General features: G+C 45.8%; 1 protein-coding gene across 3 annotated transcripts in view; it reads left to right on the top strand.

Moving 5' to 3' along the window:
- The window catches only part of LOC138742237 (outer membrane protein H.8-like), a 50,522-nt gene that overhangs the window by 15,437 nt on the left and 8,496 nt on the right, over positions 1-26,589 (top strand). Inside the window, exon 4 of one of the 3 annotated variants that reach the window (XM_069896355.1) lies at positions 7,682-7,881. In XM_069896355.1, the coding sequence (XP_069752456.1) occupies positions 7,682-7,881 (200 nt within the window). Of the gene's footprint in view, positions 1-7,681; positions 13,832-26,589 lie in introns of those variants that run through there. The other 2 variants (XM_069896356.1, XM_069896357.1) reach the window with 2 other exon arrangements.

Raw genomic sequence — 26,589 nt, forward strand, 5'->3', positions numbered from 1 at the left:
CACAAAAGAGTCTGGAAAAACAACCAACTGAAAAACCTCACAAAGATAAGCGTATACAGAGCCGTTGTCATACCCACACTCCTGTTCGGCTCCGAATCATGGGTCCTCTACCGGCACCACCTACGGCTCCTAGAACGCTTCCACCAGCGTTGTCTCCGCTCCATCCTCAACATCCATTGGAGCGCTTACACCCCTAACGTCGAAGTACTCGAGATGGCAGAGGTCGACAGCATCGAGTCCACGCTGCTGAAGATCCAGCTGCGCTGGATGGGTCACGTCTCCAGAATGGAGGACCATCGCCTTCCCAAGATCGTGTTATATGGCGAGCTATCCACTGGCCACCGTGACAGAGGTGCACCAAAGAAAAGGTACAAGGACTGCCTAAAGAAATCTCTTGGTGCCTGCCACATTGACCACCGCCAGTGGGCTGATAACGCCTCAAACCGTGCATCTTGGTGCCTCACAGTTTGGCGGGCAGCAACCTCCTTTGAAGAAGACCGCAGAGCCCACCTCACTGACAAAAGGCAAAGGAGGAAAAACCCAACACCCAACCCCAACCAACAAATTTTCCCTTGCAACCGCTGCAATCGTGTCTGCCTGTCCCGCATCGGACTTGTCAGCCACAAACGAGCCTGCAGCTGACGTGGACTTTTTACCCCCTCCATAAATCTTCGTCCGCGAAGCCAAGCCAAAGAAAAAAAGTCTCTAGATGCTGTGATTGTACAAAGAACACAATGAGATGCTAGAGGAACTCGGATGGTCATTCAACATCCATAAACAAAGATAAAGACGGCAACATCATAACCCCTTCCCCAAAACAAGCTCAGGTCTCGGGTCAGTAACATGTTTATGATAATAAAAATCTATCAGCCAGGGAACTTCCAGTCTTTGGAGTTATTGATAGTGCATCAACTTTATTACCATAATGGTTTTTGGAATGGACAAGTTGCTGAGACTGGAGAGGCTGGAAATCGACCCTTGATCACCAGAAGCATCCAACAAGTCCGAACTCTGGCTGCGCTGCTTCACCTTGTTTCTGCAGGCCTCCAACCCGACCGTCCAATCCGATGCAGACAAGCTGCACTTACTGCTCTCACGGGTCGGGCACCACATTTACCCAAAGGTCAGAAACTGCGAGATATTCACCGAAGCAATGGACATTCTGAAAGGCCAGTCCTTGGCCCAGTTGAATGAAGTCTACCCCAGCCAAGTCCTAAGCAGTGACCCGGGGAGTCAATCAATGATTACCTATGGGTCCTGTGAAACCTTGGACAGGCCTGCAGCTGCAAGGCCTTATGAACAGAAGAGAACCTGGTGGAGCTGATCTGAGATGCCTGTGTAGCAGGGATCAGATTTATTACATTCACCAGTGACTTCTAGAACAGGGTGAGCTGAAGCTGCAGAAAGCCAGTGAACTGGCTAAAACACGAAGTAACCCACCGCAACTTGGACTCTTTCTCGATCGATAATGCGGCCGCTGGGTGGGAAACTCGTGCGCTGCCATCTTGGGACGTCCTGGCCTGACTGGCCACCGCTACTCAAAGTAGCACTCAAAGTGCTAATTCTGCAGCCAGCAGAAGCACCCCGGGAACCATTACTTGGCGAAAGACATGGTCTGTTCCGGCTGCAGGAAGAAGGGACACTACGCAACAGTTTGCGAATCTAAGCAACCTTCTAACTGAAGCAGTGCTGCATGTGGGCAGTGGTGGCCGCCACCATTTTGGATGACTTCACTTCTGACGAACATCAACAGAACTGTGTGTGCACCATGGGTACCACCATCTTGGACATCACTTCCGACGAACAACAACAGCACCGCGTGCATACCATGAGGACTGCCATCTTGGACGCTGCCATCTTACCAGATCATGAGCCAGTACAGTGGATCAGCCAGCGATGCTACTCTGGCTTCAGTCAAGCTCAACCAAACCAGCCCTCATCAGGTCTGATGGACATAGAGGTAAATGGGCACAAGACGAGCTGCGTGTTTGATAGCGTGAGCACAGAAAGCTTCACCCACCCTGACACGGTGCAGGGTTACTCCCTAACAATGAGACCAGTGAGTTACAGAGTCTCCATGGCCTCTAAGTCCCACTCAGCAGAGATCCGCGGCAGCTGCGTAGTGATGCTGACCGTGCATAGTGCACAGTACAGACATTTTAAACTCCTTGTGATGCCGTAGCTCTGCGTGCCCGTACTACTGGGGTTGGACTTTCAGTGTCACCTTAAGAGCATCACCATGGAATGTGGCAGCCCCATTCCACCCCCCACGGTCTGCAACCTGTGACAGAGTATTTGTAGGTGGTTTGGGAGGAATTGTTAGAGCAGGTTGCCCACAAACATTTTAAAACACAGAATATTTGCAGGACTTTTGCAGAATGCATTTTGCAGGAGGCAACAAAGTATTGACATTCAGCTTGCATGGGAACATGTGATCTTTGCAGGCAGCAGAGAAGAGTTTTGCTCTCAGAGAGGGAGGGTGTGAAACAGAGAGGAGAGAGACAGATATCCATTCCAGAGGGACAAGTTGGCAAACTTTGGAAGGCTGCCTGGTCAAAGGAGAAGTCTAGTGGTGTGAAAGGTGACCTGAAAGAAATAGGATCATCTGGAGAACCCTGAAGGGGGCAAGTTTCGTCAGCAAGACTGATTGAGAAGGAATCAGTTGTGGATGTCCTGGAAAAGGAATCTCTCTCTCTGAAAACCAGCAAGAACCCTCCTGAGTGGTAATCATTTGCCTGTTAAGCACCAAAGACTGGTGAAGTTTGTTAATGCTAACTTCTGTGCACAGTACAAGAATTGCCTGCAACCAGTGAGATTGGACTGTGATCCAAATAACTTTTCTAATCTTAAATATACATTACACACACCTGTGCTTAGTATTAGAGGTGGGATTAAGTAGTTAAGTAGGTTAAGTAATAAGTTAAAGTTCAATTCTGTTTTCTTGTTCAATTATAATTAAAAACTACTTTTATTTAAGTAACCCTATGTTGTGGTGCATATCTATTGCTGCTGGATTTTGGGGTCCTCTGGACTCCATAACAAACCAACAGTTTTAAACTTCTCGCCAACCCCTCTGAACGTGTCCAACCAGCAACTTGCCCACCATCTGTGACCTGCGGCATCTCCACCCTCTAGAATCCCCCCCCCCACCTCTGTTCACCAACCTCACACTCAACTGTAAGGCCGTCGCAACCAAGAGCAGATGATACAGCACTAGGGAGAGGGCCTTTATCAAATCAGAGGTGAGACAGCTCCTGACCAAAGGGATCATCAAACCCAATACCGGCCCCCGGTACCAGCCCCCGGAGAGCTCAGGTAGTGGTGGTTAAGAGTGGGGAAAAACACCGAATGGTAATTGACTACAGGTTTACGCCTGCACCCTCTCCTGCATAGCTGACATGGTAAACCAAATCATCCAATATCGGGTATTTTCCACCACTGACATACCACCAGCTCCCTATCCACTAGGAGGACCGCCAGTACACCACATTCAAGGTGGATGGCCACCTCTACCACTTCCTGAGGATCCCCTTTGGGGGTCAGCAATAGAGTCTCCATTTTCCTGAGGGAGATGGACTGAATGGTGGACGAGCATGGGCAGCTAGCCACATTCCCCTACCTCAACAGTGTTACTATCTGCGGCCATGATCTGCAGGACCATGATGCCAACCTCTGGAAATTCCTCCAGACAGCCAAAAACCATAACCTCACCTATAACAAAGATAAATGTGTATTCTGATCATCATGCCTGGCTATACTCAGCTGCATCATGGAGAAAGGAGCTATTGGCCCTGATCCCAATTGTTGGAGCTCCCACTTCCCCACAGCCTCAAGGCCCTGAAAAGATGCCTGGGGTTTTTCTCCTATTATGTTTCTTTGACTTGGCTTCGCGGACGAAGATTTATGGAGGGGTAAAGACTACGTCAGCTGCAGGCTTGTTTGCGGCTGACAAGTCCAATGCGGGACAGGCAGCGGTTGCAGCGGTTGCAAGGGAAAATTGGTTGATTGGGGTTGGGTGTTGGGTTTTTCCTCCTTTGCCTTTTGTCAGTGAGGTGGGCTCTGCGGTCTTCTTCAAAGGAGGTTGCTGCTCGCCAAACTGTGAGGCGCCAAGATGCACGGTTTGAGGCGTTATCAGCCCACTGGCGGTGGTCAATGTGGCAGGCACCAAGAGATTTCTTTAGGCAGTCCTTGTACCTCTTCTTTGGTGCACCTCTGTCTCGGTGGCCAGTGGAGAGCTCGCCATATAACACGATCTTGGGAAGGCGATGGTTCTCCATTCTGGAGACATGACCTACCAGGCGCAGTTTGATCTTCAGCAGCATGGATTCGATGCTGTCGGCCTCTGCCATCTCGAGTACTTCGATGTTGGAGATGAAGTCGCTCCAATGAATGTTGAGGATGGAGCGGAGACAACGCTGGTGGAAGCGTTCTAGGAGCCGTAGGTGATGCCGGTAAAGGACCCATGATTCGGAGCCGAACAGGAGTGTGGGTATGACAACGGCTCTGTATACACTAATCTTTGTGAGGTTTTTCAGTTGGTTGTTTTTCCAGACTCTTTTGTGTAGTCTTCCAAAGGCGCTATTTGCCTTGGCGAGTCTTTTGTCTATCTCGTTGTCGATCCTTGCATCCGATCTGCACCATTTCATCGGATGCTATTATGTTTAGTGGGTCCCCAACTATGCAGATAAGGCCCACTCCCTCATAAAAGCCATCTTCTGCTGGCAGAGGCCCGTGAGCATGAGCTGCACCAAAGGCGATATTGCCAAGGACAGATCCACCCCGTTCCAAGTGGAGAGTGATGAGTCTGACTTTGCCCTGGCCGCCACATTTAACCAGGCAGGCAGACCCGTAGCATTTTTCTCCCACTCCCTCCAAGACTTCAGATCCGGCACTCCTCCATCAAGAATGAGGCCCAAGCCATTGTTGAGGCAGTGCGATGCTCAAGCCTCTAACTCGCCAGCAAGCGATTTACCCTACTGACTGACTAACATCCAGTTCCTTTCATGTTCCGTCATAAGCAGTTTGGTAAAATCAAGAATGACAAGATTCTGAGGTGGAGAATCGAACTCTTCACCTACAACTATGATATCTTATACTGGGCCGGAAAACTCAATGAGCCTTTGGATGCCCTATCCTGAGGGACTTGCACCATTACATAGATAGACCATTTACAAGCCCTTCACAATGACCTCTGCCACCCAGGTGTCACCAGGTTCTTCCATTTCATCAAAGTCCACAACCTTCCCTATTTGGTTGAGAACATCAGGATGATGACCTAAAACCTCCACATCTGCACAAAGTGCAAACCACACTTCTACCCGCAGAACAGGTCGCATCTGATTAAGGCCACCTGCCCCTTGAGTGCCTGATAATGGATTTCAAGTTTGAAGCTGCCGATTTATCAACATTGTGGGGCCATCTTGGGTATGTCTATTGTGCTTTACCACCACAAATGTAATGGTTCAACAGGACAGCACACCACCACCTTCTCAAAGTTAGTGACTTTCAAGTTCAGCTCCAATACAATGATATCACCATTGTTTGCTCAATAACTGGAAATGTTGAGTTAGAAAACAGAATGGATATGGAGGTTCTGATTGGCTGGTACCAGAATGACAACATTGCTCACAACATCACCAATACCAAGGTGTTTATGTTGATTTTACGAAGGGGAGGTCATAGAACCGCATTAATGGGACAGAGGTAGGGAGGGTTAGTACATCCATGTTCCTGTGAGTCCAAATATCAGAAGACCTCTCCTGGAGTCTCCCATGTTCTGGAAGAGTTTTAATGGGTTTCACAACCCAGATGGTGGTGCAAGAGAGAGAAAAAAAACAGGAAATTGCTGATAATGTCAAAAATCTGGAAGCCTTCAGGATGTCAGGCAGCATCCATGGAGTGAGAAAACATTAATATTTTTGGTTGCAGACATCCTTTCTGAGCTGGGAAAGAGAAAAACACATTCATTTTCGGTGTAGAGTAGGGAACAAGGAAATTACCTCTGATAGGATGAGAGCAAATGGATGAATGGGGCCATTTACAAGCAGATTATGTTTTGTCTGTATAAAGCATTATTAATGCCCAGCAGGCCAGACGATAGAAGGAACCTTCTTTCAGAGACTTGGAATCAGGTACCTTGATGAAGGACTCAAGCCTGAAACGATGGTTATATTTCTTTGGTTATTATCTCCTTTGGACCTGCTACATTTCTCCAGCACTTTTCTATATTTACTTTGTGTGGTGATACAACCGCCGGACTGTCGGTGACTGCCTGCGCCTGTCTGCACTCCTGCACTGCCTACTGCAGTCGGTGACCCACTGTACCTGCAGGGAGGTAACCTGGCTCCAACTATTCCCTGCCATCACTAGTCCCATATAAAGGCTCACGCTGGCCCTTGGGCAGGAGCAGAGCACTTGGAGCCAGGAGAGATACAGAACCTTGTGTGCAAGTTTTAAGCTAATTAAAGCCCACAAAGTTTGTGCCGGTTTTGTTTGCACTGCAGCACATCATACTTTGAAATCTACAGGCTCTGATACAGGGATGAAAATGTGCCACCACTGATGTCAGTACCCATACACAGATGTAATCTTATGGCAAAAGTCTCTTTTAGGTTCCAGAATTTTTATATGAATTCACTGAATGCTCTGAATGACCTTTATTTTCTCGAAGATGTGAACAGAATGCAGTTTCCTCTTTTAAAGGACAGTGTGTGTTGGGTTTACAGCAGATAACATGGGGAGATGCCAGAGACTGTAGATGATAGAATTTGGAGGATAAAGAGGAAACTGCTGGTAGAGTCCAGTGTTCAAAGGGGCATTTGTGTAGCAAAATGGACTGTCAACATTTTGAGACAAGACCTTGTTACCTTGTTCGAGAGTCCTGAAGAAGTTAACTTGTGCAATTTGTGGCAATTTTATTATTAACCAGACCAAACCTTTGCATTCAAGGGGTTTTGCACACTAATTAATATACAGTCGCAGCAGAGCAAGATTCTGGACTGTCTGACCAGATTAGTAGCGCAAAACAACTAATTGCTTTTGTATAGCACCTTTAATGTGTTAAAAAAAAGGCACACCAGGATGTTGAAAGGAAACCCTTTCACTCAAAATATGATGAGGAGCTACATGTTAGGACAAGTGATCAAATCCTTGGCAAGTGATGTAACTTTTCATGAGGAACCTATGGAGGTTGGGAGAGATGGAGCAAGCTTAGAGGGAGTTGTTGGGCAGCGCTGGAACAATAAAAATCTGGGGCCTAGAGATGGCTGGGGAAGAGAGCACAGGTGTTCGACAGCTGAAAGAGGTAATAGAAATCACCTCTCCGGGGGTGGAAAGGGTTGTAACCTGAGAATGAGAGTTGGGAACCCAATTTTTTGCTCTTTGAGGTTCTGTTTAAATATAGTGCAAGTTTATTGTTACGTATATTGAGGTGCAGTGATAATGTCTATTTGCGAGCAGCCTGGCTAGCCAACCCATAATAGGACAACAGTAAAGAGCACAGTTACAGATATCACAACAACAGAGCAATGACAACATTATTTCACTAGGATGAGGATCATGCAGGAGCCTGATAACAGCAGGCAAAAGACTGTCCTTGAATCTGAATGGTGCTGAGGCAACACCTCTATTAACTGCACCATTGCTCTGCCCTGAAATGTTGACTCGATTTTCTGTTCCACAGACATTGCCTGACCTGCCGAGTCGTGCCTGCAGTGAAGAGGCAGCAAAAAAAAAGAGTCATGCAGCTCAAGTCCGAGGTTACAATGAAATCAGATAATCTTCTGGACTGGCTGATGCCACACCCTGGGACAGGTACCCTCCTGCGGATTCATAGAAAACTCAGAATGTGCTCAGAAATTTCATCCAAATCTGGATGGGAAGGTAGATGAACTGCAATTGAAACAAAATTCATGACACCAGCTATAAAAACGATATGATACTGTTAATGTGCTGACCCCAGCAGGCAAGTTGAGGAAGAGGAAGTAGGACACGGGAGATGGGTTGCTCCAAAGATTGCCTCGTTAGAAGACTGAAAGATTTGAAGGTTCATGTTAACCCGCAATGTAAGACAGTAGTGGGGAAAGCCAAGAGTTTGGGTGGAGTTTGAGTCCTACAATTGTTCTTAAAAAGTAGATACTGAGCATGAGGAAAGGCCAAAAATAGTTTTGAATACTTCTTGTACAGTATCTGCTGAATATCTGGAAGTACCACTAAAGTTGCAAGGATTGAAATAATTAAACAGTTAAACCTGGAAATGTTAAAGTGCTTTTAATCTTTCTTTCCCTTTATAGTGCTACAAGTGCACAACAATATATGGCCATTCTTTGATTATCTGTTTTCCTGCAGTGTTTTTTTTATAAAAGATTCAGATTCCCCATGTCTCCACGTGTCACACTGCACACACTTCATGTGCAGTTTTAGAGAGGCACATGCATAATTGTGTTGTCCCTGCCATCGGGAGATTCGTCTTGCTCTGTTTCTATGTTATCTCTTCTTCAGTTAGCTTGATAATGTGTCCTTTGATAAGATCTATCTGTACAGTTTGGATTCATTGTTTTCAGGCAAATCATTAACAGGGAAGCACCTGTTTTATTTAAATGTTCCCATTCAACTGGTACAATCTGTTTGCAGCTTCAAATAATCACCGATATTGACTCCAGCTTGCCTGAGAATCTTACTTAACTATAACAGAGTCATGGACTCTTTAGCCCCTTTCATACTTGCATCCCAGTAAATCGGCCTTTCAGAGTCCTGGGATAGGAATGGGGGTTTGGCCTTTCACACTAGGCCACTCCTAACCAGGACACTGAATGCTTTTGTGGCGATATATCATTACACCACTAGGTCACCAGGGGTCATCCCGGTGACCTTGTATATTAAGAAGTCCAGAGCTACAGACTACCCTTCCAGATTTACAAGACCTCTCAGTGTACATATTAGTTTATTAAAGCTGTCTTATACTCACACTGCTGGTGTGGTTATTGTCAGTACAGCTTTCAAACTTGCATGGGTTTATCCCTGGCATTTGGTCTGTTTGCTGATATCGTGCATCTTGGCGCCTCACAGTTCGGGAGGCAGCAACCTCCTTTGAAGAAGACCGCAGAGCCCACCTGACAAAAGACAAAGGAGGAAAAACCCAACCCCAACCAACCAATTTTCCCTTGCAACCGCTGCAACCGTGTCTGCCTGTCCCGCATCGGACTTGTCAGCCACAAACGAGCCTGCAGCTGACGTGGACATACCCCTCCATAAATCTTCATCCGCGAAGCCAAGCCAAAGGAAGGAACCTTTAATAGGAAGTGCCTGCAATGCAACTGCCCGTTTCTTACTTGCCTGATCTCAAATGCCGGTGTCTCCAGACGCTGGGGATTGTACCAGGGATCGAGGCCATCAATCCCTGGCGTGAGATGTCGTCATCTGACACCGGTGTTTAGCTGATTTTGCTTTCACACTTGCTGCTTTAAAGGCCAATTGGCATTCGATTCCTGTGATCAGTGTGAAAGGGACTATAGAATCACAAGCAACAGGCCCTTCGCCCCCTGAGACTCCACTGATTTACCAACCACTAAATGCAGAGAATTACACAAAAGTGAACAACATAGCACCACCAGTCAATGATAATATTTATTCTCTTTCCTGATCTCACGCACCTGTTCTTGACTGAGACTTGGAGGCTCTACGATAAGTGACGGTTGGAATTTATGACCTAGCATCAGCCGCTGAGGGCCATGAATGAGTAACATCAATTCTGTTTCTCCTCATGAATGCAGCTTGACCTTTGGAGCATTTGTTTAAGAACTCCTGCAACATTTTGCTGCTTGAATTTTAATTTTCTGGTTTTTCATTACTAACACATTATACTTTCAGAGGCTTCAAACACTTCTAGAATCACTACCTTGTACCACTCCCAGAATAAAACAGTGAAAGGGCATCAGCTGAGAGTTAGATTTGTTATTATTGTCACGTGTACTGAGACACAGTGAAAGGTTTACTTTTGTGTGTTAGTCGAAGGCCAGCAGAGTCACTGGAAGCTGGCTCCGTTTTGCAGAGGAAGAAAGGAGGAAAGAAAAGAAGAGAAAGTGCGCCCCTTCAGATTCAAAGAGAGGTGGAGGATCATGCCACCTCCTCTGATGAAGCCGATCTCAAGGCCCCTGTAACGAGCCACCTATTCTTCATTGAACCACTCTGACCCTTTGTCTCATTTCACCCAGCTCTTGAAAGCTCAATATAACCACCTCTGCTATAGGTATAATCCCCTCCCAACATAACCATATCTGTTCTATTTACAACCCCCTCCTAACATAACCATCACTGTTCCATCTACCATCCCCTCCAACATAGCCATCTCTGTTCCATCTACCATTCCCTCCCAACATAATCATGTCTGTTCCATCCACAACCCCCTCCCAACATAACCATGTCTATTCCATCTACAACCCCCTCCCATCATAACCATCTCTGTTCCATCTACAACCCCCTCCCAACATAACCATCTCTGCTCCATCTACCATCCTCTCCCAACATAACCACGTCTGTTCCATCCACAACCCCCTCCCAACAAAACCACGTCTGTTCCATTTGCAACCCCCTCCCAACATAACCAAGTCTGTTCCATCCACAACCCCCTCCCAACATAATCATCTCTGTTCTATCATAACCATGTCTGTTCCACCAACAACCCCCTCCCAACATAACCACGTCTGTTCCACCTGTAACTCCTCCCAACATAACCACCTCTGCTAAAGGTACAATCCCCTCCCAACATAACCATGTCTATTCCATCTACATACCCCTCCCAACATAACCATGTCTATTCCAGATAAAACCCCCTCCCAACTTAACCACGTCAGTTCCACCTAGAAATCCTTCCCAACATAACCACCTTTGCTGTAGGTACGACCCCCTCCCAACATAACCATCTCTGTTCCATTTACAACCCCCTCCCAACATAACCCTGTCGATTCCATCTAGAATCCCCTCCCAATTTAACCACATCTGTTCCACCAACAACCCCCTCCCAACATAACCACGTCTGTTCCACCAACAACCTCCTCCCAACATAACCACATCTGTTCCACCAACAACCTCCTCCCAACATAACCACATCTGTTCCACCAACAACCTCCTCCCAACATAACCACATCTGTTCCACCTGTAACCCCCTTCCCAACATAGTCATGTTTGTTCCACCTACAACCCCCTCCCACCATAACCACCTCTACTGTAGCTACAACCACCTCCTAACGCAGTCACCTCTGCGTACCTACAGCTGCCTCCCAACTCCAAATCCATAGTTCTCAGTGGTGAAGAAGACATATAAAGTGATTGCCTTCATGTTGGGTATACTACATAAAAGCAGAGATATTGCATTGCAAATTTCCAAAATATTGGTGAAGACACACTTGGAGGATTGTATGCATTTCTTGTAGTTGTATGAGGAAGGATGTGGTCATACTGGAGGGAGTGCAAAGAAGATTCACCAGGATGGAGGCAACTAATTAAAGGTAATCAATGGACGTCTTCTCTGGAGTAAGGAAAGCTATGAGGTGGTCAAGTCGAAGTGTACAGGAATACCAGAAGGCATCTGGTGCACCCTCTGTAGCCTTCTCTACATCAAAGAAACCAGTCGCAGATTAGGAGATCGCTTCTCCCAAAATCTTCTCTCCATCCACAACAAAAGCGACCTCCCTGTAGCCAATTATTTCAATTCTGAGTTACATTCTCAAGCTCACATGTCTGTCCTCAGCCTTTCACACTACCCATCCTGACCACCCACAGATTGGAGGAACAACACCTCATTTTTCAACTGGGCACCATCCAACCCCAGGGCATGAACATTGAGTTCACTGCATTCCACTAATCAGCTTACTTTTCTCCCACCCCCTTAACTAGTTATTCCAATTCCTACTTCCAGTCTCTTTCCACCTAGCCTAGACTCCTCCCCCTCCTTCCTGTGGTCCTACCCCCCCCCCTTCCGCCTATCATCTCCCATCCTCACCACCCCCTCCCCCCACTTTTGTTGAGACATCTCTCATGTTCCCCCACTCCTTGATGAAGGGGTCAAGCCCGAACGCTGGAGATGTATCTTCTCCATTAAAGGCACTGTTTGACCTGTTGAGTTTCTCCAGCATCTGTGTTTGTTCATTTAATCACAGTGTCGGCTGTGTTTTACCCCTAGATAATTAGCTAAGATCTATTTTTCCATGATAGGGGTGTCAGAAGCAAGAGGGCATCAGTCTAAGATGAGAAGGTGGTGTTTTAGAGGGGACTGAGGAAAAAAAAGTTTTTTTGTGCAGAGTTTGGAATTTGATATCTGGAACATTCTGCCGGAGGAGATGGTGGAATCAGACCCAATTGCTGCACTACAGTTATGCCGGCTTTTAACAGCCTCCTCTTGCAACTTATTCCAGATATTCAGATTTCAGACCACCACACATCTGTAGAAATTTGTCAGTGTTTCCAATTTCATACCAAACCTGCACAAAGTCCTGAGGAAGTAGAGGTGCTGAAACGCTTTCATCACGATGCCTTTAGTGTATTGGGTCCAGGAAGGATCCTCTGAAAGAGATATTCCTAAGAACTTAAATTTGTTCACCCTCTCCACCTCTAATCTGGATCGTACACCTCTGGCTTTCCCTTCTTGAAGTCAACAACCAGCTCCTTGGTTTTGGTGACAGTGAGTGCCAGGTTGTTGTTGATGCACCATTCAGCCAGGTTTTCAACCTCCCTCCTGTATCCTGACTCATCCCCCACCAATGGGATTGTTCTTGATCATGTGGTATTTTAAGCACTTTTGAGCCAATAAAATTAAACGTTGTAACACAGATAATGACAACTCATTCACTCAAGTCAGGTACGCAAATTCAACAGGTGATAGGATATTTTAAAAATCTACAGATGCATGAAATCATTTTGGAAGAAAATCTTCAAACAAATGTTAGGTAAAGAGGAAAAGCTGGAGATGATGGGGTCTAAAGGTAAAAGGTAAAGGTTCCATTATTGTCACGTAACATTACATTTAGAATGTAGCATACATGAAATTCTTTGACTTTTGCCTACTGTAAGGCAGACAGAGAGTCGCCACTTTGTCCAGTGCCCCTCACAGAAACCTACAGCACCTTGTGTTCCAGGGCAGTCTCCCCTCCTCCTAGTACTGAACAGTCCTGAACCTGACACTCAGACAATCTCAGGTGTATGCCAGAGAAACACATCAGGTTACGCATCATCCATAGGAGGTAAACCTGAATGTTAACTTTATTCCTCTTTTCACGTGTTCTATCTACTGGGTGAGTGGTCTCAGCATTTTTGCTTTTGTTTCAATAAATGACCAGATGATAAAAAAAAACACAATGCGTGTGGTTACTGGTAGTGCACTACAACTCTGTTAACTCAGCCTGACACATCACAGGCACCAGACTCCACTCCATCAAAGACATGAGGCGGTAGCTTAAAAAAGCAGCCCCTACCCTCAAAAATCCCCCACCTCTCAGGCCATGCCCTCTTCATTCTGCTACCATTGGAGAAAAGGTACAGGAGCCTAAAGGCGAGCCCTCAGCAGCACAAGGACAGCTTCTTCCCCGCTGCCATCAGATTTCTGAATGATCAAAGAACCAAAGACACGGCCTCACTGTTTGTGAACTATAATTGTTATATTATTTTATTGTGATCCTGTAAGATGTTTATAATATGAACGTTTACACTAAGATACTGCTGCAAAAACACCGAATTTCATGACTTGTTCATGACAATAAATCCTGATTCTGAAGGGTTTTGGATATCAATTATTGGAGAAATATTAGTCACAACACAGGGGAAAAGTTAAAACATAGAAATGCTGGAGGAACTCGGCAATCTCACAGTGTCCATAGGAGGTCAAGATTTATTACCAATGTTTCAGGCCTGAGCCCTTTTATCAGGTATGAGCAAAAATCAGGCAGGTGGGGGAAGGGGGGGGGTGTGCTGGGGAGGGGAGGGGAGGAGGGAATAACAGGCAGGGGAAAGAGCCCAGACCAACAAACAAAAGGGAAGGGTGGTGGTTCTGTGAATGCACAGCTGGATGAAAGGAGATGGAAGGAAAGGGAAAGAGACGGAGGTGGAGACATTAGACCTTTGCATACTGCAGCACTAGGAAGCCCTCCTAGGTCCTGAGTGAGGTTACTGGGTTGTCGGAACTTCCCGCTCCTTTCAAACAGCAGCCTAACCTACCTGCCTAATCGCTAATTCGGTGATTTAAGGGGGATCCTGCCCCTGCAATGACGTGGTGCTTGACGTGTTACACACTCACAGGCAGCCCCACAGGGAATTCCCTGTTCCCTGTGTTCTTTCTGCTCCCTTTCTGTTTTGTCCTTCTAAATGCACCATTCCCGCCCTATCCATCACCCACCCTCCCCCCCCATTCCTGGCAGTCAGTCACCCCCACCTCCACCCTCACTTAACTCCACCCTTCTTACTCCCGACAGCAGCGGGGGTGCAGCGCTATCGAGCGGTGTTGCCAGATGCCCAAATAATTTAAATCTCAATCAGGCATGAAAACCACCCTAAAACCAGGCCAAATATAATGGGGGATGCTTCTGTGAACTGGGTGAAGGGGTGTGGTGCTGCTCCAATTGGGGGGGAGGGTTGCTGCCACTATCAGTGGGGAGGGGGGTTGCTGCAGCGAATGGGGGGAGGAGGGGTGTGGTGCTGCCACGATTGTGGAGTGCTGCCGTGAACAGGGGTGGGGGGGTTCTGCTGCGACATGCCGCTCTGGTTCACAGCGATGGCTCAACGCAGTCTTCCTTACCCATAATCCCCCATGCCGCTGGAACCACTCTGCCAGTGGGGGATTATGGGTAAGGAAGACGGCTATTGATCCTGCCTTGAGCCAGCCAGGGGTTCCTGTGATGCACACATGCAAGTGCTGACACCACCAGATTAACTGAGTGGCCCATTTCCCTTTTCAAGTCAATGGAGGAGGACACCCCAGTAAGTTTTACTGGGTTCCAAGACCACCTCAGAGATAGGACTGGGACCCGGGTGGATTTTGACCAGGTTTGCCCAGTTCAGACCTTTCAAATAGCCCAAGCCTTGGGTCTTTAACCAAGTAAATTGCCCGGATAACCCCATTTTACAAGGCAATCTGTCCCTTTATCAGATTGGGGGGTGAAGGTACTCACAAAACCAGAGAAGTTGATACGAATGTTAACTGGTTGGAGGGTGTTTAGAAGATGAGGTGTTGTTCCTCCAATAAGTCAGAGCATGAAACCATGGACAGTCATATCAGCAAGGGAATGGAGTGGGGAGTTGAAAGGGGTGGCCATTGGGAAATTCCTGTTACAGCGTCAGACAAAACTGAGGTGATCAATGAAGCAATCTTCCAGTCTGTGTCTAGTCTCTCTGATGTGTAGGAGACTGTAATGGGAACACCAGATGCAGTGGAGGACCCCTGCAGCATCACGTGAAATGTTGCTTCACTTGGAAGAAATGTCTGGCGCCCCAAATGGTGGTGCGGGAGGAGGGGTGTGGGCAAAAATGTAGCATTTCTGTGGTGCCAAGGGTGTGATCAGTGGGAAAGGATGAGGGAGTCTCAGAGGACCATCTTTCCCTCTCCTCTCCTCGCTGCCTTCCATAGGGGCCGTTCCCTCCCTCATCCACTCCTCCCTTCCCACCAAATGCCCAGATGCCAGACTGCGACCACCCACAAGCAGAAGGAAGAACACCTCATATGCTTTCATGGCTCCCACCAAGCAGCATTAACATCAACTCCTCTAATTTCCATTAGTGCCTCTCCCCTGTCTTTCCCAAACCCTTATCCCTATGTCTCCTTTCCTCTCTGATCCTCTCTCTCTCTCCCTTTCACTCCATTTCTTTTCCTCCATCTCTGCATTCACAGAACCACCCCCATCCTTCAATCAGTTCTCACCTTTCCTCTCCTGCTTTATCCACGTCCAATTGTGGCCTTTTGTCTGTTGGCCTCTGCTCCTCCCACCACCCGCTCCTTCTTTTCTCCTCCCGCTGCCATTTAATCAGACATCTGTCTGCATTTTTGCTCATACCTTGAAGAAGGGCTTAGGCCCAAAATATGTCTTTACCCCCTATGGCCGCTGTCTGATCTACTGAGATCCTCCAGCATTTCTGTGTTTTTATTATAATCACAGCATCTGCAAGCTTTTATGTTGTACTCCACCCAGCCAAAGTTCCTTTTAGTTTCTTGGTCACGTGATCTTTAGTGTTCCGCTGAGAGGCAGGAGAAACCTTGGCTAAAATGAGACTTGTACAATACTACTCTAGCATCCAACATTAATGGCACTGAGCTCCCAGCTTAGATTATGGGTTTAAGTTTCACAACCTTGTGGTTGACTGTGTCATTCACAAAACCACAGCTGAAACTCAAGAAGACTAAAAGGACTTTAGTCAGAAGGAGAAGCTCAGAGGTTTGTTACTGGTGGTAGAATTGGAGGAGAATCAGTAGATAAATCCAGAGATGGGAAACGTTGGCATGTTACTGAGTTATGGGGGTGGTGTGATTTCTGGAAGGCAATGTATGGGTGAAGATTGCTCCTCTCGCTTGTCTTGAGAAGCGCAATAGTTGAAGAATCAAGAGCAGCAAAAGATCATTTTAACTGGGAAGTTAATGTGCAGATGCTGGGGTCCAGTGCACTGCCCAGACATGTTGGAGAAATCAGCAGGTCTCCTGAGTTACTCATGTGCAGAAGTTATTTCTTCTGCATAGAACATTACAGCACAGAAACAGGCCCCGTTGGCCCTTCTAGTCTAGGCTGAACCATTTTTTTTTGCCCAGTCCCACTGACCTGTACCCAGTTCATAGCCCTCCATACCTCTTCCATCCATGTACCTGTCCCTGCAACTGCAAGAAGTTTGGGATTTCTCTTCATCTTAAGTCAGTACTAGAGTAACCAGATCTTTGGTTGAAGACTATTTTGTTTTATTTTTTTTTTCATAATATTTGTTTGCAAGTTTTTAAATTTAATTTAGACATACAGCACGGTAACTGGCCCTTCTGGCCTATGAGGCCGTGCTGCCGAAATACACTCAATTAACCTACAACCCCAGTATGTTTTGAAGGGTGAGAGAAAACTGAAACCTCCCGAGGAAACCCACACAGACAAGGGAAGAATGTACAAACTCCTTACAGATTCGAACCCAGGTGCTGTAATATCGTTGCACTATGTAGTTATATATATTTTATTTATACTTAATATAAAAGTCTTGGTTTCCTTGTCTGAGGAAGGAGATTCTTGCTATTGAGGGGGTGAAGTGAAAGTTCACCAGACTGATCTCTGGAATGGCAGGACTGATGGAGTTATAGTATACACTCTGGAATTTAAAGGGGATCTTGTAGAGACATAAAATTCTGACAGGACTGGACAGGTTAGATGCAGGAAGAATATTCCTGATGTTGGGGAGGTCTGGAACGAGGAGTCACAATCTGAGGAGGATGGGGAAACCCTTTTGGGTGAAGATGAGGACAAAAGTGTTCACTCAGAGAGTTGTGGACCCCCATGCCACAGAAAGTTGTTGAGGCTGGTTTCTGAATATATTCCTGAGTTGGATCTTGCCCTATCGGTTGAAGGGATCATGGAGGTATGGAGAGAAAACAGGAATAGGGAACTGAAGTTGCATGATCAGTCATAATGGTATGAAATTGGGAAGCAGGCACCGAAGAGCTGAATAGCCTTCCCCTGCTCTGGTGTTCTGTTTTTAAACACAGTCAGTACTCATCTTTCTCTGCTTTCAATAAATTCTCTGAACAACACCCCTCATTGTTAATCAAACAATGAGCCATGAAATAAGATTACTTGGTCTTTATTGACAGCCAATAAACATGAGAGAGATGATTTAGCTTTGGACACTAACGAATTCCTCTAACTCATAAGGAACTGCTTGTTATAGGAATGGGTGTGAACACGAGTGATGAAACAGCAATAATTGTTTTGGACCGTATTAACTGTTTATGAGATCAATATTTTGACTTAACATTGTCATCACCAATTTGCTGATTCACAAAGCACAGTGAAGAGATTCCTGAATCATTGCTACAGAGCAGTGGTTCACAATCTTTTTTTTCCTATTCACATCCCACTTTAAGTATTCCCTATGCCATCTGTGTTTGGTGATTAGTAAGGGATTCCTTAAAGTGGGATGTGGATGGAAAGAAAAAGTTTGAAAACCACTCTTTTAATCGTACCTCATTGACTCATTATGTGCACGGTTTCAGAACTCCAAAGGAAATCCCAATGACAATTTTTCTCAAGCAAAATATTTCAGCAACAATTGAGTCTAGAGCAGTGATTCTCAACCTTTTTTTGCCCACTCACGTACCACCTTACGCAATCCCTTACTAATCACAGAGTACCGATGGCATAGGAACTACTTAAAGTGGTGTGTGAGTGGAAAGAAAAGTTTGAAAAACACAGTAATAGAGAGACCCTGCTCCCTCTCATGGACACTTCAAACATTGCACCTTGAAATCTGAAACACACATCTCCATTCATTATTACATTCTGATCGCAATGCTAAAGTGGTGTATCAGAGCAGAAACCAAATTGCCCAAAACTGTGTATAACCATCCTTTGTGATGTGCAGAGTTTGCCATTCGTATATCAATCATTCAGTGATGGTACTCCTTTCCCACCAACCCTTCCGCTGCGACACATGACGTTGGAGTGTAGACCATCTCCAAGTCCCCCCAGTCATGCACCATCCTGAATTGGGTGTAACTATGTATATGCTTGGTCAGTTACCTGGACATGTGCACCTCACTCAGCCTAGTGCCAACACTTTCAAGATGATGTAGTTTTTTTAAAAAAAGACACAAATGGTCCTTCCACCCCATGAAACCCAATAACACTCAATTAACCTACCTACCCTACACATTTTGGAGGGTAGGAGGAAATCGAAACTCCAGGAGTAAACTCGTGGACATGAGGAGAATGTACAAACTCCTTATAGACAGCAGCTGATTCAAACCTGGGTTACTGGTGCTGTAACTGTATTGTGCTAATTGTTTGGCTCAGCCCTTCTATAACAATATATTTATGGAGGCATAATGGAGCCTTAACAGTGCAATAAAGCTGGCATTCAGGACTTTGGTGATGTAGGTCTGACTGAGTTTCTGGACTACTAGATGTATTTTTTTCTATTAATGCAGTAAAACCCCTGGTATCTGGCACCTATGGGGATTGGTAGATGCTGGATAAATGTATTTTACAGTTGGGTGAGACTTTCCCTTACAATGCCTAACTAATACACCTGTTTTAAGAATAAACAGTTTAAAAGACAAAAATACTACACTGACCTTACACTGATATAAACCTTAAAGCATTTTACATTATTTTCAGTCATATTCTTTGAAAACATTTAACCGTCACTGCATCTGCAGGTTCCTTCCCCTCCACAGAGCCACCAAAAGATGAACAATAACATTATAGATAATTGCCTGACCTACCTACCTTACTCATTTTGGAGGGTAAGAGGAAATCAGAACTCTGGGGGAAAACTCATGGACATGAGAAGAATGTACAAACTCCTTATGTCCAAACCACCCTCCAAGTTTAAAGATAAAGCCTCTGTCTGGATGTGGAGGGTCATGTGGTCACTTCATCTAGAACCCAGTCGGAAGTTGCATCACCTGCCCAAAAAATTTGGACTCCACCCACCCATTAGGGCACACCTGACCATTGGCCCCTTTAATCACCTAGTGATTAATTGGGCCGGCCACTGGAGTGTGGATTATGGTGGGTCATGTGACCCACCTCCATCTGGAACCTGGTGGGAAGTCACTTCGCCTGCCAATCAAAGTCAAGCCTTCCCCACAGGTCAGCGCACACCTGGTTATTGGCCCCTTCAATTGGCTCATTGATACGTGTGCCAAACGCTTCAGCTGATGACATTATAAAGCCCACCACATGTGAACCATCTCCCTCCTTCTCTTCTGGGATAAACCTGAGCTTTTCTCCAGGTTGGAAACAGTGGGCAATGCTGGAGGATTTTTGGTAAGGTGTGCACAGACAAAGGGCTGGTAGCTGTAGCATTATGTACCTGGTGTCCCTAGAGCTGAGCCTGCCAGGGATATCAAGGGGTGGCAGGTATTGTCTGATGTAACTTGATTGTAAAGCCTTCTACCCTCAAGTGTATCATTTAATCCAGTAAGTGTGCTTAGGTGTGTCTTTTACCCCTGTTGCAACTCCCCTACATGTGTAAATAAATCATTACTGCTTAATTAGCTGCATCGAGTCCACACTGCTGAAGATCCAGCTGAAGATCCAGCTGCGCTGGGTGGGTCACGTCTCCAGAATGGAGGACCATCGCCTTCCCAAGATTGTGTTATATGGCGAGCTCTCCACTGGCCACCGTGACAGAGGTGCACCAAAGAAAAGGTACAAGGACTGCCTAAAGAAATCTCTTGGTGCCTGCCACATTGACCACCGCCAGTGGGCTGATATTGCCTCAAACCGTGCATCTTGGCACCTCACAGTTTGGCGGGCAGCAACCTCCTTTGAAGAAGACTGCAGATCCCACCTCACTGACAAAAGGCAAAGGAGGAAAAACCCAACACCCAACCCCAACCAACCAATTTTCCGCTGCAACCGTGTCTGCCTGTCCCGCATTGGACTTGTCAGCCACAAATGAGCCTGCAGCTGACGTGGACATTTACCCCCTCCATAAATCTTCGTCCGTGAAGCCAAGCCAAAGAAGAATTAGCTGCATTCAGACTCATTAGCCTTGGGACCCATCAAACCAGTTTCTCACACACACAACAGACTCTCTGGCTTACTGTACTATAAATTCCACCACCTCTTCCTCTTTTGCTCTTCAGCCCTGAGATGAATCCTGCTGTGGACAAAGCTGGAGGAATCATTGGTAAGGTGTGCACTACATAGGGATCAGGGCTGTTGTATATTGTTGTAGTTGTAGATAGCATCTGAGCCATGCCCATGTTAGACAAGGAATGGTGGGTAGCGTGTTGTAGTCCTTGGTTGTGATAAGTCTGAGAAACAGTTACTGGTATCTACAGTATTAAATCTGATGTGTGTAGCGTGGTCATTAACCACAAGGAAGTGATTAAAGGCTTGAATGACCTGAAACATTCAGCACATGTCTACATGGGTTCTTCTTGATAGGCTGGGGCCATTACATCCTTGTACCCTCAGGCTCGTCCGAGCTCCCTCATGGCCCTCACAAATTCATCGACAGACTCACCAGGGACCTGGCATTGGGTGACCAGTAAATGCGGGCCTATATTGAATTCATGGGGGCCCCATATTGCTGCCACAGGAGGGCCATTGCATTGTTGTAATTCTCACAATCCTGTATTATTTGGTAAGATCGATGGTCCACTGATGGGGGGGAAAAAACATCATACTTGTCGCCATCGGCTGAGAGCTTTGGTGTCTCATAAAGGTCTTCAGACAGAGTAGCCAAATATCTAATTTAACGGAGGCCTCTGATTCCCTGGGATCGGTCTGCAGCTTCTCCACTCAGATTGCCTTGTCCATGGCAAAATAATCAGGTTAATAAATTGTAACATGATCAATAACTGCCAGCAGACACAAAGCAAAAGATTAAAGTGGTTCTGAGCCTATTTCTTTCCACTCACATCCCACTTTAAGTATGCCATCGGTGCTCTGAGATTAGTAAGGGATGGCTTAAGGTGGGATGTGAGTGGGAAGCGAAGGTTGAGAATCACTGCTCTAGGCCCAATTGTTACTGAAATATTTTGGAGAAAAATTGTCCTTGGCTCATTTCCTTTGGAGTTATGAAACCATGCACATAACGAGTCAATTAGGTATGATTAAAACAGTGGTTTTCAAACTTTCTTTCCACCCACATACAACCTTAAGTAATCCCTTACAAATCACAGAGCCCCGATGGCATAGGGATTATTTAAAGAGGTATGAGACTGGAAAGAATGCCAAGAGAACAAAATGTATATGATAAAAATCTTAACAATAATAGGGAGCCAGAAGGTTACCAAGAGATGGGTAACTTTAAATTATAGAGAATTTTAATACCCACATATTGCAAATATGAGCACAATATTTTCCAAAATATCTGATATTTATTTGGTAAATTATCTTATTTTCTCAAGTGGATATAACTATGCAGTTTGGCATGCCATCTCTCTCTATTAGTGGTTCTCAACCTTTTTCTTTCCATTCACACACCACTTTAAGTATTCCCTATGCCACTGGTGCTCTTGATAGTAAGGGATTGTTTAAGGTAGTATGTTGGTGGGAAGGGAAGGTTGAGAACCACTGCTCTAGACCCAATTGATAATGAAATATTTTGTTTGAGAAAAATTGTCATTGGCCCATTTCATTTGGAGTTATGAAACTGTCAATTAGGTACAATTAAAACAGAGGTTTTCAAACTTTTTCTTTCCACCCACATACCATACTTAAAGTGGTATGTGAGTGGAGAGAAAAAGGTTGAGAATCACTGCGCTATACCTAAATCCATATCTGATTTCCAAGTGACTGCTATACACTTCCTAGAAACTGTGAAAGCAATTTGTACAAATTCAGTCTGGTACATAATTAATTTCAATTTAGATCTTATAGCCCTAATATTAACCAACAAAAATAGCATCAGATCCTGTGGGAACTTGGCCCCTATTATTTGTTCCAAAAAGATTCCAACTTCCAACCAAAAATGTTTAACTTTAGTATTCCAAGTAGAATGCAGAAATAATTCTACTTCTTGATTACATCCAAAACAGGTATCAGATAACCTTTTTTCATCAATTTCATAATCAATTTTATTCCATAGTTCAATCAAATGTTTTAAAACAGGTGCATCTCTATATCCTACTAACAATTTATAAATAAAATCTTGAATTTTAGTTTCTACTATTTTACTAAGTTCTATGTTAATCCAAACAGGAATTTTATTTACTCCAAATCTTTCTTCTTTCTTTGGCTTGGCTTCGCGTACGAAGATTAATGGAGGGGTAATGTCCACATCAACTGCTGGCTCGTTTGTGGCTGACAAGTCCGATGTGGGACAGGCAGACACGGTTGCAGCAGTTGCAAGGGAAAATTGGTTGGTTGGAGTTGGGTGTTGGGTTTTTCCTCCGGGCCGGGGGGGGGGGGGGCCGGGCCGGGGGGGGGGGGGGGGGCCGGGCCGGGGGGGGGGGCCGGGCCGGGGGGGGGGGGGGGCGGGCCGGGGGGGGGGGGGCCGGGCCGGTGGGGGGGGCCGGCTTCCTCTGGCAGTTGGTGCCTTGTCCCTGAAGTTTTAGGGTTGGGTATGCATGTCTGGCTCCACCTTTGTGGGGAGGGCATGGGAGGTCACGCTTCAGGGTTGAGGTGAATTCTTTGTGCTTGGGATTGGTGCGACAGCCAGCTAACAATGCTTTGGAGGCTCAGAGCTGGAGAGGCTCAGTGGGTCGATCTGTGTACTTTGTATGGCAAGGATGGAGAGGCGTGGCCAATGTTTAGGGCTTTGGTCCTTTGTTGGGGTGTCATTTCTGCCTGCCTGGCTGGGTTCTTCTGACATTTCTGTTATTGTTTTCAATCTACTTGTCTCCACAGTTTCTTTTGTATTGTGCGGAGGAATTTTTTCTTCCAACTCCGGGTCCTTCTGCTGCTGTGTGGTCAGGGTCGGGCACTGTCCTTGATTTATGTGTGAGTTTGCTCAGGCATTTTCGGTCGCAATGCAGTGGACCAATGGGTGCAGCATTGTAAAGCTTTGAGTGTTGGTCTGGGGTGGAGGGGGGCAGAAGGGGTGGGTATGCTGTGGGTTTAATGAGTGGGTTCAGACTGGAAGGGGATGTAGTTTGTCTTTGATGGGGTGGCTAACTGGTGGAGTGGTTGCTGCAGGGCAGTGTTGCCCAGTCTGGGGTGAGGCTTTGAGCATGGACTCCTGTGCTCAGTCTCTAGTGTACCACAGGAGACTGCACACTGCTCAGTGAGCACACCATTCCATGGTCACTTCTTCCGTGGAACCTTTACTCCTTTCCATGGAACCCCAGGGTTCCACAGAGCAAACAAAACCAATCTGCTGCAAGGAAGTGATGTATTGTGGATTGTTCCAGTAAGTTGAAAAGGATCACAAAAATGGGGCTCCAGTAAATTTAAAAGAACAAGGATTAATATAGTGAAACACCAAAGTCTGCAGACACTGCGATTGAAGGGGTGAGGCCTAAGACGTCTGTTATAGAGTACCTCTTTACCTCCTTTGGACACAGAGACCTGCCAAGTTTTTCCAACATGCCCGTGTTTTAACAAAGATTAACAGAGGGACGGACGAACTTCCGGTTTTTATTTGCAGTGAAATCAATGGAGAAAGAGCCGCGCATGTCACTTAAAGGTGGGATGGCGGAGTGGGCTGATAGGTTCCAGACAAAGAACATTCTATCCAGTTAGGGACAGATGGGGGTAGGATTGGGTGGGAGGGGGTGCAGAGAAGGAAACAAGTTTGATTTTGGGCATGTCAGCTCCTTAACAGGGAGGTCAGAGCTACAAAAGCAAGAGATGCCGAGATTCTCAAACAACAGACCTGACTTTAGCCTCACAGTCTGGATTTATGTCTATTAAAAAATCAGACACTGCATCTAATTGCTTCAACCACCCTTGTAATAAAGGACAGGTGATTTCAAATAGGTCTGTTCTGCTGGATTGCAGCTCATTGTATTTAAGTCTAATGTCATAAGGTAGTGTTTAAGATAGGTTAATTTGCTAAATTCTTAACGATAGTTAAAAGCTTCTTCAGTGCTTTGCTAATACATTCTGGGACTCTTATTTAAAAGCTACTTAGCCTTTGCTTTGTATCTCTGTCGGCTGAATAACCACAACCAGATAAAAGCTTTGTCAAGACAATTTCACTCTTGAATATGAACACAAGCTTGCGAAAGTCATTTATCGTTGTCGGTTCCTTTTTTTCTCTCTTGAAAGGATGCAGTTTCTTGAGTCCACCACAAGTATGGTCATGGAGAGGTGCAGCATGGAAACAGGCCATTTGGCCCACAAGTCCATGCCAACCATTCATTTGGATTAATCCTATGATAATCCCATTTTAATTCTCCACCCTCCCTCCCCCCCCATTCCCACCAACTCTCTGACCCTACCACTCAGCAACACGTTCAGGTCACTGTTGATGACACCGCCTTTGTCGGCCAGATCTCAAACAACAGCGTGGCAGAGCTCAATACACAAATGTGCCGGAGAAATTCAGCAGGTCACACAACATCTCTCAGAAGTGAAAGGTAGTCAAAGTTTGGGACCTGAGGCCTGTCTTAGGAATGTGGAACAATAGATAAATGCCTGAATAAAAAATGTGGGGGAGAGGAGGAGGGAGAGGAAGAGGAGTGGGAAGGATGCCAGGCCAACTGATAAGAAAGTGGATACAGGGTAGAAGCCGAGATGTGATTGCGGAGAGGGCAGAGAGATAACTCTGAAAGCAGAAGAAAGGGAGTGGGCAGCTGTAAGAAGGAGACAGAGACCTGAAGAGGTGGTTGAGGGAAATTGGAGAAGTCAATCTTGACAGGTTGGAGTCTGCCAAGAAGGACTATAAGGCATTGTTCCTCTCATTTGCAGTGGGTTTGATTCGGCAGTACATGAGGCATGAACAGACATGTTGGTGTGGGAACGGTGTGTGGAATTAAAATGGTTGGCTACTGGGAGGTCCTCGCTGTTGCAGTGGACAGACCAAAGATGCTCAATGAAACGCACAAGAAGGAGGTAGGGAGTCTAGAGGCATGGTGTCAGGATGACAACATCAATATCAACAAAAATATGGAGATGGTCACAGGCTTCATCAAATGTGTTTCCTGTGTATAGTAATATGGTGGAGATAGTGGACAGGTTCAGGTTCTTAGGAGTCAACATATCCTTATCCAACCACTTCGATGTCATGGCCAAGAAAGTTTACCAATAACTAATTTCTCAGAATCCTGAAGAAATTTCTCCGACCAACAATTTTTACGGATGCACCACAGAAAGTATCCTGTCTGGGTGCATCACTGCTTGTTACAGGAGCTGCTCTGCCCGAAGCAGCAAGAAACTGCAGTGAGTCATGAATGCAGCCCAGGTCAACACACAAACCAACCTCCCCTCCATTGACTCCGTTGATCTCAGGAAAGCTGCTAAGATACTAAAGGACTCGTCCCACCCCAGTCACACTCCCCTCTGCCCACCAACCATCAGGGAGAAGACCTGCCACTGTCCACAAGGAGTTTGTACGTTCTCCCCTTGACCTGCGTGGGTTTCCTCTGGTTTCCTCCCATTCTTGAAAATGTTGGTAGGTTAATAGGATGGCATTGGTTGCATGGGCTGGAAAGACCTGATATTGCCCTATATTGTTTTAAAATTAACCATTTAAAGATACACGAGCTTGAAAACGAAGCTGGATGGAAAGAGAAGAACATAGATGTTTAATACAAACACCACTGCGACTTGGCAGGGTTGTTCTGACAATTGGTATGCAGCGTATAACATTCTTTTGTCACCTTTGATAGGATGCTATAGATGTTTAGTAGTTAGTAAGGAATTACTACCAAAGTAGTAATTACTACCAAAGTAATTCCTTATTAACTATAGAGTATCTATGGTATCTTATTAAAAGTGACAGAGGTGGTATGTGAGTGGAAAG

The sequence above is a fragment of the Narcine bancroftii genome, chromosome 9 (genome assembly GCF_036971445.1).
Source record: "Narcine bancroftii isolate sNarBan1 chromosome 9, sNarBan1.hap1, whole genome shotgun sequence".
In the NCBI taxonomy this organism is placed as follows: Eukaryota; Metazoa; Chordata; class Chondrichthyes; order Torpediniformes; family Narcinidae; genus Narcine; species Narcine bancroftii.